The sequence below is a fragment of the Oncorhynchus mykiss genome, chromosome 8 (genome assembly GCF_013265735.2).
Source record: "Oncorhynchus mykiss isolate Arlee chromosome 8, USDA_OmykA_1.1, whole genome shotgun sequence".
Classification (NCBI taxonomy): Eukaryota; Metazoa; Chordata; class Actinopteri; order Salmoniformes; family Salmonidae; genus Oncorhynchus; species Oncorhynchus mykiss.
The window spans coordinates 90,255,161-90,267,509 of NC_048572.1; the positions used below are offsets into that span (position 1 = coordinate 90,255,161).

At 49.9% G+C, this 12,349-nt stretch overlaps 1 protein-coding gene across 3 annotated transcripts in view; it reads left to right on the forward strand.

Moving 5' to 3' along the window:
• Positions 1-12,349, forward strand: part of LOC110515626 (kinesin-associated protein 3) — a 66,690-nt gene that overhangs the window by 26,500 nt on the left and 27,841 nt on the right. For all 3 annotated transcript variants that reach the window (XM_036986766.1, XM_036986765.1, XM_036986767.1), the window contains exon 15: positions 1,742-1,867. In XM_036986766.1, coding sequence (XP_036842661.1) covers positions 1,742-1,867 — 126 coding nt within the window. The remainder of the gene's footprint in view (positions 1-1,741; positions 1,868-12,349) is intronic.

Below are 12,349 nucleotides of genomic sequence, written 5' to 3' on the forward strand. Positions count from 1 at the left end.
AAACCCCAAACAGCAAGCAATGCAGGTGTAGAAGCACCATCAGACCCCACAAAGCCTCAGGACAGCAACACAATTAGACCCAACCAATTTATGAGAAACCAAATAGATAACTATTTAACACACTGGAAAGAATCAACAAAAAAACTAGAATGTTATTTGGCCCTAAACAGAGAATACACAGTGGCAGAATACCTGACCACTGTGACTGACCTAAAAGTAAGAACATCCTTAACTATGTACAGACTCAGTGAGCATAGCCTTGCTATTGAGAGAGGCTGCCGTTGGCAGACCTGGCTCTCGAGATAAGACAGGATATGTGCTCACTGCTCACAAAAACAGGTGGACACTGAGCTGCACTTCCTAACCTTCTGCCAAATGTATGACCACATTAGAAATACATGCTTCCCTCAAATCAAATGTATTTACAAAGCCCTTCTTACATTAGCTGATGTCACAACGTGCTGTACAGAAACCCAGCCTAAAACAGCAAGCAATGCAGGTGTAGAAGTGGCTAGGAAAACCCCCCTAGAAAGGCCAGAACCTAGGAAGAAACCTAGAGAGGAACCAGGCTATGAGGGGTGGCCAGTCCTCTTCTGACTGTGCCGGGTGGAGATTATAACAGAGTACATGGCCATTAAGGCCAGATCGTTCTTCAAGATGTCCAAACGTTCATAGATGACCAGCAGGGTCAAATAATAATAATCACAGTAGTTGTAGAGGATGCAACAGGTCAGCACCTCAGGAGTAAATGTCAGTTGGCTTTTCATAGCCACAGATCACACAGAACCACAAAGAATTTGAAAACAAATCAAACATTTATAAACTCCCATATCTGTTAACCAAACAACATAAATACCAGCTATATTTGCCTGTTTATTCATCTTCCCCCACTACATTGCTAAAACACTGTCCATAGCTGATTATATCACTCTGGAAATGTCTATCTTTTTGAGATATTTTTCAGTGCAATATTTACCGTTAGATTCTACATTGTTTTTGTTGATGTTGCTTTGTATCTTCTCACTTCGGGTTTATTGTTTTTTTCCCACTTGCTTTGGCCATGTAAACACGTTTATTGTGCCAATAAAGCCCTTTTCATTTGATTTGAATTGATAGAAAGAGACTCAAACTAGGTAACTACATCACTGAAGAAGAGTGGATTTAGTTTCTGAGAGAATACGGAGGTGTTCTAAAGGTGTTCTAAAGGTGTTCTAAAGGTGTTCTAAATGTGTTCTAAAGGTGTTCTAAATGTGTTCTAAAGGTGTTCTAAAGAAACTGTAGTTATGAAAACAAGAAGAACAGGAGTTCACCTTTTGTACCCTCTGACCCCTGTACTCTGTGTGTTGTCATCAGGCTCTCTGACCCCTGACCTCTGTGTGTTATCATCAGGTTCTCTGACCCCTGACCTCTGTGTGTTGTCGTTAGGCTCTCTAACCCCTGACACCTGCCCTCTGTGTGTTGTCATCAGGCTCACTAACCCCTGACACCTGACCTCTGTGTGTTGTCATCAGGCTCTCTAACCCCTGACCTCTGTGTGTTGTCATCAGGCTCTCTAACCCCTGACCTCTGTGTGTTGTCATCAGGCTCTCTAACCCCTGACCTCTGTGTGTTGTCATCAGGCTCTCTAACCCCTGACCTCTGTGTGTTGTCATTAGGCTCTCTAACCCCTGACACCTGCCCTCTGTGTGTTGTCATCAGGCTCTCTAACCCCTGACCCCTGACCTCTGTGTGTTGTCATCAGGCTCTGCAGAGGATGACCTGATACTAGAGGTGGTGATCATGATTGGGACGGTGTCCATGGACGACAGCTGTGCCGCCATGTTGGCCAAGTCTGGCATCATCCCTGCTATCATAGAACTACTCAACGGTAAGACAGACATCCCTGCTATTATAGAACTATTGAATGGTAAGACAGACATCATCCCTGCTATTATAGAACTATTGAATGGTAAGACAGACATCATCCCTGCTATCATAGAACTACTGAATGGTAAGACATTATACCTGCTGTTATAGAACTACTGAATGGTAAGACATTATACCTGCTATTATAGAACTACTGAATGGTAAGACGACATCATCCCTGCTATTATATAACTATTGAATGGTAAGACAGACATCATCCCTGCTATTATAGAACTACTGAATGGTAAGACATTATACCTGCTGTTATAGAACTACTGAATGGTAAGACATTATACCTGCTATTATAGAACTACTGAATGGTAAGACGACATCATCCCTGCTATTATAGAACTCCTGAATGGTAAGACATTATACCTGCTATCATAGAACTACTGAATGGTAAGACGACATCATCCCTACTATCATAGAACTACTGAATGGTAAGACAGACATCATCCCTACTATTATATAACTACTGAATGGTAAGACATTATACCTGCTATTATAGAACTACTGAATGGTAAGACGACATCATCCCTGCTATCATAGAACTACTGAATGGTAAGACATTATATTATACCTGCTATTATAGAACTACTGAATGGTAAGACGACATCATCCCTGCTATTATAGAACTACTGAATTGTAAGACATCATCCCTGCTATTATAGAACTACTGAATGGTAAGACGACATCATCCCTACTATTATATAACTACTGAATGGTAAGACGACATCATCCCTACTATTATAGAACTACTGAATGTTAGGACGACATCATCCCTACTATTATAGTACTGCTGAATGGTAAGACGACATCATCCCTACTATTATATAACTACTGAATGGTAAGACGACATCATCCCTGCTATTATAGAACTACTGAATTGTAAGACCGACATCATCCCTGCTATTCTAGAACTACTGAATCATCAGACATCATCCCTGCTATTGTAGAACTACTGAATGGTAAGACGACATCATCCCTGCTATTATAGAACTACTGAATTGTAAGACCGACATTATACCTGCTATTATAGAACTACTGAATAGTAAGGCATCATCCCTGCTATTATAGAACTACTGAATGGTAAGACATCATCCCTGCTATTATAGAACTACTGAATGGTAAGACGACATCATCCCTACTATTATATAACTACTGAATGGTAAGACGACATCATCCCTACTATTATAGAACTACTGAATGTTAGGACGACATCATCCCTACTATTATAGTACTGCTGAATGGTAAGACGACATCATCCCTACTATTATATAACTACTGAATGGTAAGACGACATCATCCCTGCTATTATAGAACTACTGAATTGTAAGACCGACATCATCCCTGCTATTCTAGAACTACTGAATCATCAGACATCATCCCTGCTATTGTAGAACTACTGAATGGTAAGACGACATCATCCCTGCTATTATAGAACTACTGAATTGTAAGACCGACATTATACCTGCTATTATAGAACTACTGAATAGTAAGGCATCATCCCTGCTATTATAGAACTACTGAATGGTAAGACATCATCCCTGCTATTATAGAACTACTGAATGGTAAGACGACATCATCCCTACTATTATATAACTACTGAATGGTAAGACGACATCATCCCTACTATTATAGAACTACTGAATGGTAGGACGACATCATCCCTACTATTATAGTACTGCTGAATGGTAAGACGACATCATCCCTACTATTATATAACTACTGAATGGTAAGACGACATCATCCCTACTATTATATAACTACTGAATGGTAAGACGACATCATCCCTGCTATTATATAACTACTGAATGGTAAGACGACATCATCCCTGCTATTATATAACTACTGAATGGTAAGACGACATCATCCCTGCTATTATAGAACTACTGAATTGTAAGACCGACATCATCCCTGCTATTCTAGAACTACTGAATCATCAGACATCATCCCTGCTATTGTAGAACTACTGAATCGTCAGACATCATCCCTGCTATTGTAGAACTACTGAATTGTAAGACAGACATCATCCCTGCTATTATAGAACTACTGAATGGTAAGACATCATACCTGCTATTATAGAACTACTGAATGGTAAGACATCATACCTGCTATTATAGAACTACTGAATGGTGAGGCACCAACTCCATATTGATGCTCATGATGTTTGACAAGCAGGTGTCCACATACTTTTGGTCATGTAGTGTATGTACATATAGGTAGGGATAAAGTGACTAGGCAACAGGATAGATAATAAACCATAGCAGCAGTATACTGTAGGTAGGGGTAAAGGATAGATAATAGACAGTAACAGCAGTATACTGTAGGTAGGGGTAAAGGATAGATAATAGACAGTAACAGCAGTATACTGTAGGTAGGGGTAAAGGATAGATAATAGACAGTAACAGCAGTATACTGTAGGTAGGGGTAAAGGATAGATAATAGACAGTAACAGCAGTATACTGTAGGTAGGGGTAAAGGATAGATAATAGACAGTAACAGCAGTATACTGTAGGTAGGGGTAAAGGATAGATAATAGACAGTAACAGCAGTATACTATAGGTAGGGGTAAAGGATAGATAATAGACAGTAACAGCAGTATACTGTGGGTAGGGGGTAAAGGATAGATAATAGACAGTAACAGCAGTATACTGTAGGTAGGGGTAAAGGATAGATAATAGACAGTAACAGCAGTATACTGTAGGTAGGGGTAAAGGATAGATAATAGACAGTAACAGCAGTATACTGTAGGTAGGGGTAAAGGATAGATAATAGACAGTAACAGCAGTATACTGTAGGTAGGGGTAAAGGATATATGATAGACAGTAACAGCTGTGTATGTGATGAGTCAAAAGAGTTGGTGCAAAGGGTCATTGCAGATAGTCCGGGTAGCTAAGGATTACCTAACTGTTTATCAGTCTGACGGGGGTCGAAGCTGTTCAGGGTCCCGTTGGTTCCAGACTTGGTGCATCGGTGCCACTTGCTGTGCGGTAGCAGAGAGAACAGTCTATGACTTGGGTGGCTGGTGTTTTTGACTATTTTTAAGGCCTTCCTCTGATACCGCCTGGTATAATTCCTTAGTTACGGTGCATTCGGAAAGTATTCAGACCCCATTACTTTTTCCACATTTTGTTACTTTACAGCTAAAATTGATTTAAATAAGAAAGAATTCCCAAGAACACAGTGGCCTCCATCATTCTTAAATTGAAGAAATTTGGAACCAGAGCTGACCGCCCAGCCAAAGAAACCTGGCATGGTCCTTACGGTGAAGCATGGTGGCGGCATCATCATGCTGTGAGGATGTTTTTCAGCGCCAGGGACTGGGAGACTAGTCTGGATCGAGGGAAAGATGAATGGAGCAAAATACATAGATCCTTTGATGAAAACTTGCTCCAGAGCACTCAGGACCTTAGACTTGGGTGAAGGTTCACCTTCTAACAGGACAACAACCCTAAGCATACAGCCAAGACAATGGAGGAGTGGCTTCGGGACAAGTCTCTGAATATCCTTGAGTTGCCCAGCCAGAGCCTGGACTTGAACCCTATCGAACATCTCTGGAGAGACCTGAAAATAGCTGTGCACCGACGCTCCCCATCCAACCTGACAGAGCTTGAGAGGATCTGCAGAGAAGAATGGGAGAAACTCCCCAAAAACTGGTGTGCCAAGCTTGTAGCGTCATACCCAAGAAGACTTGAGGCTGTAATCGCTGCCAAAGGTGCTTCAACAAAGTACAGAGTAAAGGGTCTGAATTATGTCATATTTGTGATATTTCAGTTTTGTATTTTTAATAAATGTGCAAACATTTCTAAAAACCTGTTTTTGCTTTGTCCTTATGGGGTATTGTAATGTCATTATGGGCTATTGTGTTGTCATTATGGGGTATTGTGATGTCCTTATGGGGTATTGTGATGTCCTTATGGGGTATTGTGATGTCATTATGGGGTATTGTGTGTAGATTGACGAGGAGGGGAAACAATTAAATCCATTTTAGTATAAGGTAACGTAACATTTTTGGGAAAAAGTCATGGGGCCTGAATACTTTCTTAATGCACTTTATGTCTTGTTGTATGGAAGTCTATGCATCACATTAAATGTGAGTCATTTAGCAGACTCTCTTATCAAGACTGTTATCGCTGCCAAAGGTGCTTCAACAAAGTGCTGAGTAAAGGGTCTGAATACTTATGGAAATGTAGTATTTCAATTTTGTATTTTTAATACATTTTCAAAATGTCTAAAAACCTGTTTTTGATTTGTCACTATGGGGTATTGTGTGTAGATGGGCGGGGGGCGGGGACTATTTAATGCATTTTAGAATATGGCTGTCAAAAAGTCAAGGGGTCTGAATACTTTCTGAATGCTCTCGATCTGCTCCACTACAGCCCCGTCGATGTGAACGGGTGGCATGCTCCGCCTTCTGTTTCCTGTAGTCCACGATCAGCTCCTTTTGTCTTGCTCACGTTAAGAGATGTTCTCCTGGCACCACGCTGCCAGGTCTCTGACCTCCTCTCTATAGGCCGTCTCATCATCGTCAGGGGTCAGGCCCACCACCACCAGGTCTCTGACCTCCTCCCTGTAGGCCGTCTCATCATCGTCAGGGGTCAGGCCCACCACCACCAGGTCTCTGACCTCCTCTCTATAGGCAGTCTCATCATCGTCAGGGGTCAGGCCCACCACCACCAGGTCTCTGACCTCCTCCCTATAGGCCGTCTCATCATCGTCAGGGGTCAGGCCTACCACCAGGTCTCTGACCTCCTCCCTATAGGCCGTCTCATCATTGTCAGGGGTCAGGGCCACCACCAGGTCTCTGACCTCCTCTCTATAGGCCGTCTCATCATCATCAGGGGTCAGGCCCACCACCACTAGGTCTCTGACCTCCTCTCTATAGGCCGTCTCATCATCATCAGGGGTCAGGGCCACCACCAGGTCTCTGACCTCCTCTCTATAGGCCGTCTCATCATCGTCAGGGGTCAGGCCCACCACCACCAGGTCTCTGACCTCCTCTCTATAGGCAGTCTCATCATCGTCAGGGGTCAGGCCCACCACCACCAGGTCTCTGACCTCCTCCCTATAGGCCGTCTCATCATCGTCAGGGGTCAGGCCTACCACCAGGTCTCTGACCTCCTCCCTGTAGGTCGTCTCATCATCGTCAGGGGTCAGGGCCACCACCAGGTCTCTGACCTCCTCTCTATAGGCCGTCTCATCATCATCAGGGGTCAGGCCTACCACCAGGTCTCTGACCTCCTCCCTATAGGCCGTCTCATCATTGTCAGGGGTCAGGGCCACCACCAGGTCTCTGACCTCCTCTCTATAGGCCGTCTCATCATCGTCAGGGGTCAGGCCTACCACCAGGTCTCTGACCTCCTCCCTATAGGCCGTCTCATCATTGTCAGGGGTCAGGGCCACCACCAGGTCTCTGACCTCCTCTCTATAGGCCGTCTCATCATCATCAGGGGTCAGGCCCACCACCACTAGGTCTCTGACCTCCTCCCTATAGGCTGTCTCATCATCGTCAGGGGTCAGGCCTACCACCAGGTCTCTGACCTCCTCTCTATAGGCTGTCTCATCATCGTCAGGGGTCAGGCCCACCACCAGGTCTCTGACCTCCTCCCTATAGGCAGTCTCATCATCGTCAGGGGTCAGGCCCACCACCAGGTCTCTGACCTCCTCTTTATAGGCCGTCTCATCATCGTCAGGGGTCAGGCCCACCACCACCAGGTCTCTGACCTCCTCCCTATAGGCAGTCTCATCATCGTCAGGGGTCAGGCCCACCACCAGGTCTCTGACCTCCTCCCTATAGGCAGTCTCTTCATCGTCAGGGGTCAGGCCTACCACCAGGTCTCTGACCTCCTCCCTATAGGCTGTCTCATCATCGTCAGGGGTCAGGCCTACCACCAGGTCTCTGACCTCCTCTCTATAGGCCGTCTCATTATCGTCAGGGGTCAGGCCCACCACCACCAGGTCTCTGACCTCCTCCCTATAGGCAGTCTCATCATCGTCAGGGGTCAGGCCTACCACCAGGTCTCTGACCTCCTCTCTATAGGCCGTCTCATCATCGTCAGGGGTCAGGCCCACCACCAGGTCTCTGACCTCCTCTCTATAGGCCGTCTCATCATTGTCAGGGGTCAGGCCTACCACCAGGTCTCTGACCTCCTCTCTATAGGCAGTCTCATCATCGTCAGGGGTCAGGCCCACCACCAGGTCTCTGACCTCCTCCCTATAGGCCGTCTCTTCATCGTCAGGGGTCAGGCCCACCACCACCAGGTCTCTGACCTCCTCCCTATAGGCCGTCTCATCATCGTCAGGGGTCAGGCCTACCACCAGGTCTCTGACCTCCTCCCTATAGGCAGTCTCTTCATCGTCAGGGGTCAGGCCTACCACCAGGTCTCTGACCTCCTCCCTGTAGGTCGTCTCTTCATCGTCAGGGGTCAGGCCCACCACCAGGTCTCTGACCTCCTCTCTATAGGCTGTCTCATCATCGTCAGGGGTCAGGCCTACCACCAGGTCTCTGACCTCCTCCCTGTAGGCCGTCTCATCATCGTCAGGGGTCAGGCCCACCACCAGGTCTGACCTCCTCTCTATAGGCCGTCTCATCATTGTCAGGGGTCAGGCCCACCACCAGGTCTCTGACCTCCTCCCTGTAGGCCGTCTCATCATCGTCAGGGGTCAGGCCCACCACCAGGTCTGACGACCTCCCTATAGGCCGTCTCATCATCGTCAGGGGTCAGGCCTACCACCAGGTCTCTGACCTCCTCCCTATAGGCAGTCTCATCATCGTCAGGGGTCAGGCCCACCACCAGGTCTCTGACCTCCTCCCTATAGGCCGTCTCATCATTGTCAGGGGTCAGGCCCACCACCAGGTCTCTGACCTCCTCCCTATAGGCAGTCTCATCATCGTCAGGGGTCAGGCCCACCACCACCAGGTCTCTGACCTCCTCTCTATAGGCCGTCTCATCATCATCAGGGGTCAGGCCCACCACCACCAGGTCTCTGACCTCCTCCCTATAGGCCGTCTCTTCATCGTCAGGGGTCAGGCCCACCACCAGGTCTCTGACCTCCTCTCTATAGGCCGTCTCATCATCGTCAGGGGTCAGGCCCACCACCACCAGGTCTCTGACCTCCTCCCTATAGGCCGTCTCATCATCGTCAGGGGTCAGGCCCACCACCAGGTCTCTGACCTCCTCCCTATAGGCTGTCTCATCATCGTCAGGGGTCAGGCCCACCACCAGGTCTCTGACCTCCTCCCTATAGGCCGTCTCATCATCGTCAGGGGTCAGGCCTACCACCAGGTCTCTGACCTCCTCCCTGTAGGTCGTCTCTTCATCGTCAGGGGTCAGGCCCACCACCAGGTCTCTGACCTCCTCTCTATAGGCTGTCTCATCATCGTCAGGGGTCAGGCCTACCACCAGGTCTCTGACCTCCTCCCTGTAGGCCGTCTCATCATCGTCAGGGGTCAGGCCCACCACCAGGTCTGACCTCCTCTCTATAGGCCGTCTCATCATTGTCAGGGGTCAGGCCCACCACCAGGTCTCTGACCTCCTCCCTGTAGGCCGTCTCATCATCGTCAGGGGTCAGGCCCACCACCAGGTCTGACGACCTCCCTATAGGCCGTCTCATCATCGTCAGGGGTCAGGCCTACCACCAGGTCTCTGACCTCCTCCCTATAGGCAGTCTCATCATCGTCAGGGGTCAGGCCCACCACCAGGTCTCTGACCTCCTCCCTATAGGCCGTCTCATCATCGTCAGGGGTAAGGCCCACCACCAGGTCTCTGACCTCCTCCCTATAGGCAGTCTCATCATCGTCAGGGGTCAGGCCCACCACCACCAGGTCTCTGACCTCCTCTCTATAGGCCGTCTCATCATCGTCAGGGGTCAGGCCCACCACCACCAGGTCTCTGACCTCCTCCCTATAGGCCGTCTCTTCATCGTCAGGGGTCAGGCCCACCACCAGGTCTCTGACCTCCTCTCTATAGGCCGTCTCATCATCGTCAGGGGTCAGGCCCACCACCACCAGGTCTCTGACCTCCTCCCTATAGGCAGTCTCATCATCGTCAGGGGTCAGGCCCACCACCACCAGGTCTCTGACCTCCTCCCTATAGGCCGTCTCATCATCGTCAGGGGTCAGGCCTACCACCAGGTCTCTGACCTCCTCCCTATAGGCAGTCTCATCATCGTCAGGGGTCAGGCCCACCACCAGGTCTCTGACCTCCTCCCTATATGCCGTCTCATTATCGTCAGGGGTCAGGCCCACCACCAGGTCTCTGACCTCCTCTCTATAGGCTGTCTCATCATCGTCAGGGGTCAGGCCCACCACCAGGTCTCTGACCTCCTCCCTATAGGCAGTCTCATCATTGTCAGGGGTCAGGTCCACCACCAGGTCTCTGACCTCCTCCCTGTAGGTCGTCTCATCATCGTCAGGGGTCAGGCCTACCACCAGGTCTCTGACCTCCTCCCTATACGCCGTCTCATCATCGTCAGGGGTCAGGCCTACCACCAGGTCTCTAACCTCCTCTCTATAGGCTGTCTCATCATCGTCAGGGGTCAGGCCCACCACCACCAGGTCTTTGACCTCCTCTCTATAGGCCGTCTCATCATCGTCAGGGGTCAGGCCTACCACCAGGTCTCTGACCTCCTCCCTATATGCTGTCTCATTATCGTCAGGGGTCAGGCCCACCACCAGGTCTCTGACCTCCTCTCTATAGGCTGTCTCATCATCGTCAGGGGTCAGGCCCACCACCAGGTCTCTGACCTCCTCCCTATAGGCAGTCTCATCATCGTCAGGGGTCAGGTCCACCACCAGGTCTCTGACCTCCTCCCTGTAGGTCGTCTCATCATCGTCAGGGGTCAGGCCTACCACCAGGTCTCTGACCTCCTCCCTATACGCAGTCTCATCATCGTCAGGGGTCAGGCCTACCACCAGGTCTCTGACCTCCTCTCGATAGGCCGTCTCATTATCGTCAGGGGTCAGGCCCACCACCACCAGGTCTCTGACCTCCTCCCTGTAGGCCGTCTCATCATCGTCAGGGGTCAGGCCCACCACCAGGTCTGACCTCCTCTCTATAGGCCGTCTCATCATTGTCAGGGGTCAGGCCTACCACCAGGTCTCTGACCTCCTCCCTGTAGGCCGTCTCATCATCGTCAGGGGTCAGGCCCACCACCAGGTCTGACCTCCTCCCTATAGGCCGTCTCATCATCGTCAGGGGTCAGGCCCACCACCAGGTCTCTGACCTCCTGTCTATAGGCCGTTTCATCATCGTCAGGGGTCAGGCCTACCACCAGGTCTCTGACCTCCTCCCTATAGGCAGTCTCATCATCGTCAGGGGTCAGGCCCACCACCACCAGGTCTCTGACCTCCTCTCTATAGGCCGTCTCATCATCGTCAGGGGTCAGGCCCACCACCACCAGGTCTCTGACCTCCTCCCTATAGGCCGTCTCATCATCGTCAGGGGTCAGGCCCACCACCAGGTCTCTGACCTCCTCTCTATAGGCTGTCTCATCATCGTCAGGGGTCAGGCCCACCACCAGGTCTCTGACCTCCTCCCTATAGGCCGTCTCATCATCGTCAGGGGTCAGGCCTATCACCAGGTCTCTGACCTCCTCCCTATAGGCAGTCTCATCATCGTCAGGGGTCAGGCCCACCACCACCAGGTCTCTGACCTCCTCTCTATAGGCCGTCTCATCATCGTCAGGGGTCAGGCCCACCACCACCAGGTCTCTGACCTCCTCCCTATAGGCCGTCTCTTCATCGTCAGGGGTCAGGCCCACCACCATTTCTCTGACCTCCTCTCTATAGGCCGTCTCATCATCGTCAGGGGTCAGGCCCACCACCACCAGGTCTCTGACCTCCTCCCTATAGGCCGTCTCTTCATCGTCAGGGGTCAGGCCCACCACCAGGTCTCTGACCTCCTCTCTATAGGCTGTCTCATTATCGTCAGGGGTCAGGCCTACCACCAGGTCTCTGACCTCCTCCCTATAGGCCGTCTCATCATCGTCAGGGGTCAGGCCTACCACCAGGTCTCTGACCTCCTCTCTATAGGCCGTCTCATCATCGTCAGGGGTCAGGCCTACCACCAGGTCTCTGACCTCCTCCCTATAGGCCGTCTCATTATCGTCAGGGGTCAGGCCCACCACCAGGTCTCTGACCTCCTCTCTATAGGCTGTCTCATCATCGTCAGGGGTCAGGCCCACCACCAGGTCTCTGACCTCCTCCCTATAGGCAGTCTCATCATCGTCAGGGGTCAGGCCCACCACCACCAGGTCTCTGACCTCCTCCCTGTAGGTCGTCTCATCATCGTCAGGGGTCAGGCCTACCACCAGGTCTCTGACCTCCTCCCTATACGCCGTCTCATCATCGTCAGGTGTCAGGCCTACCACCAGGTCTCTGACCTCCTCCCTATACGCCGTCTCATCATCGTCAGGGGTCAGGCCCACCACCAGGTCTCTG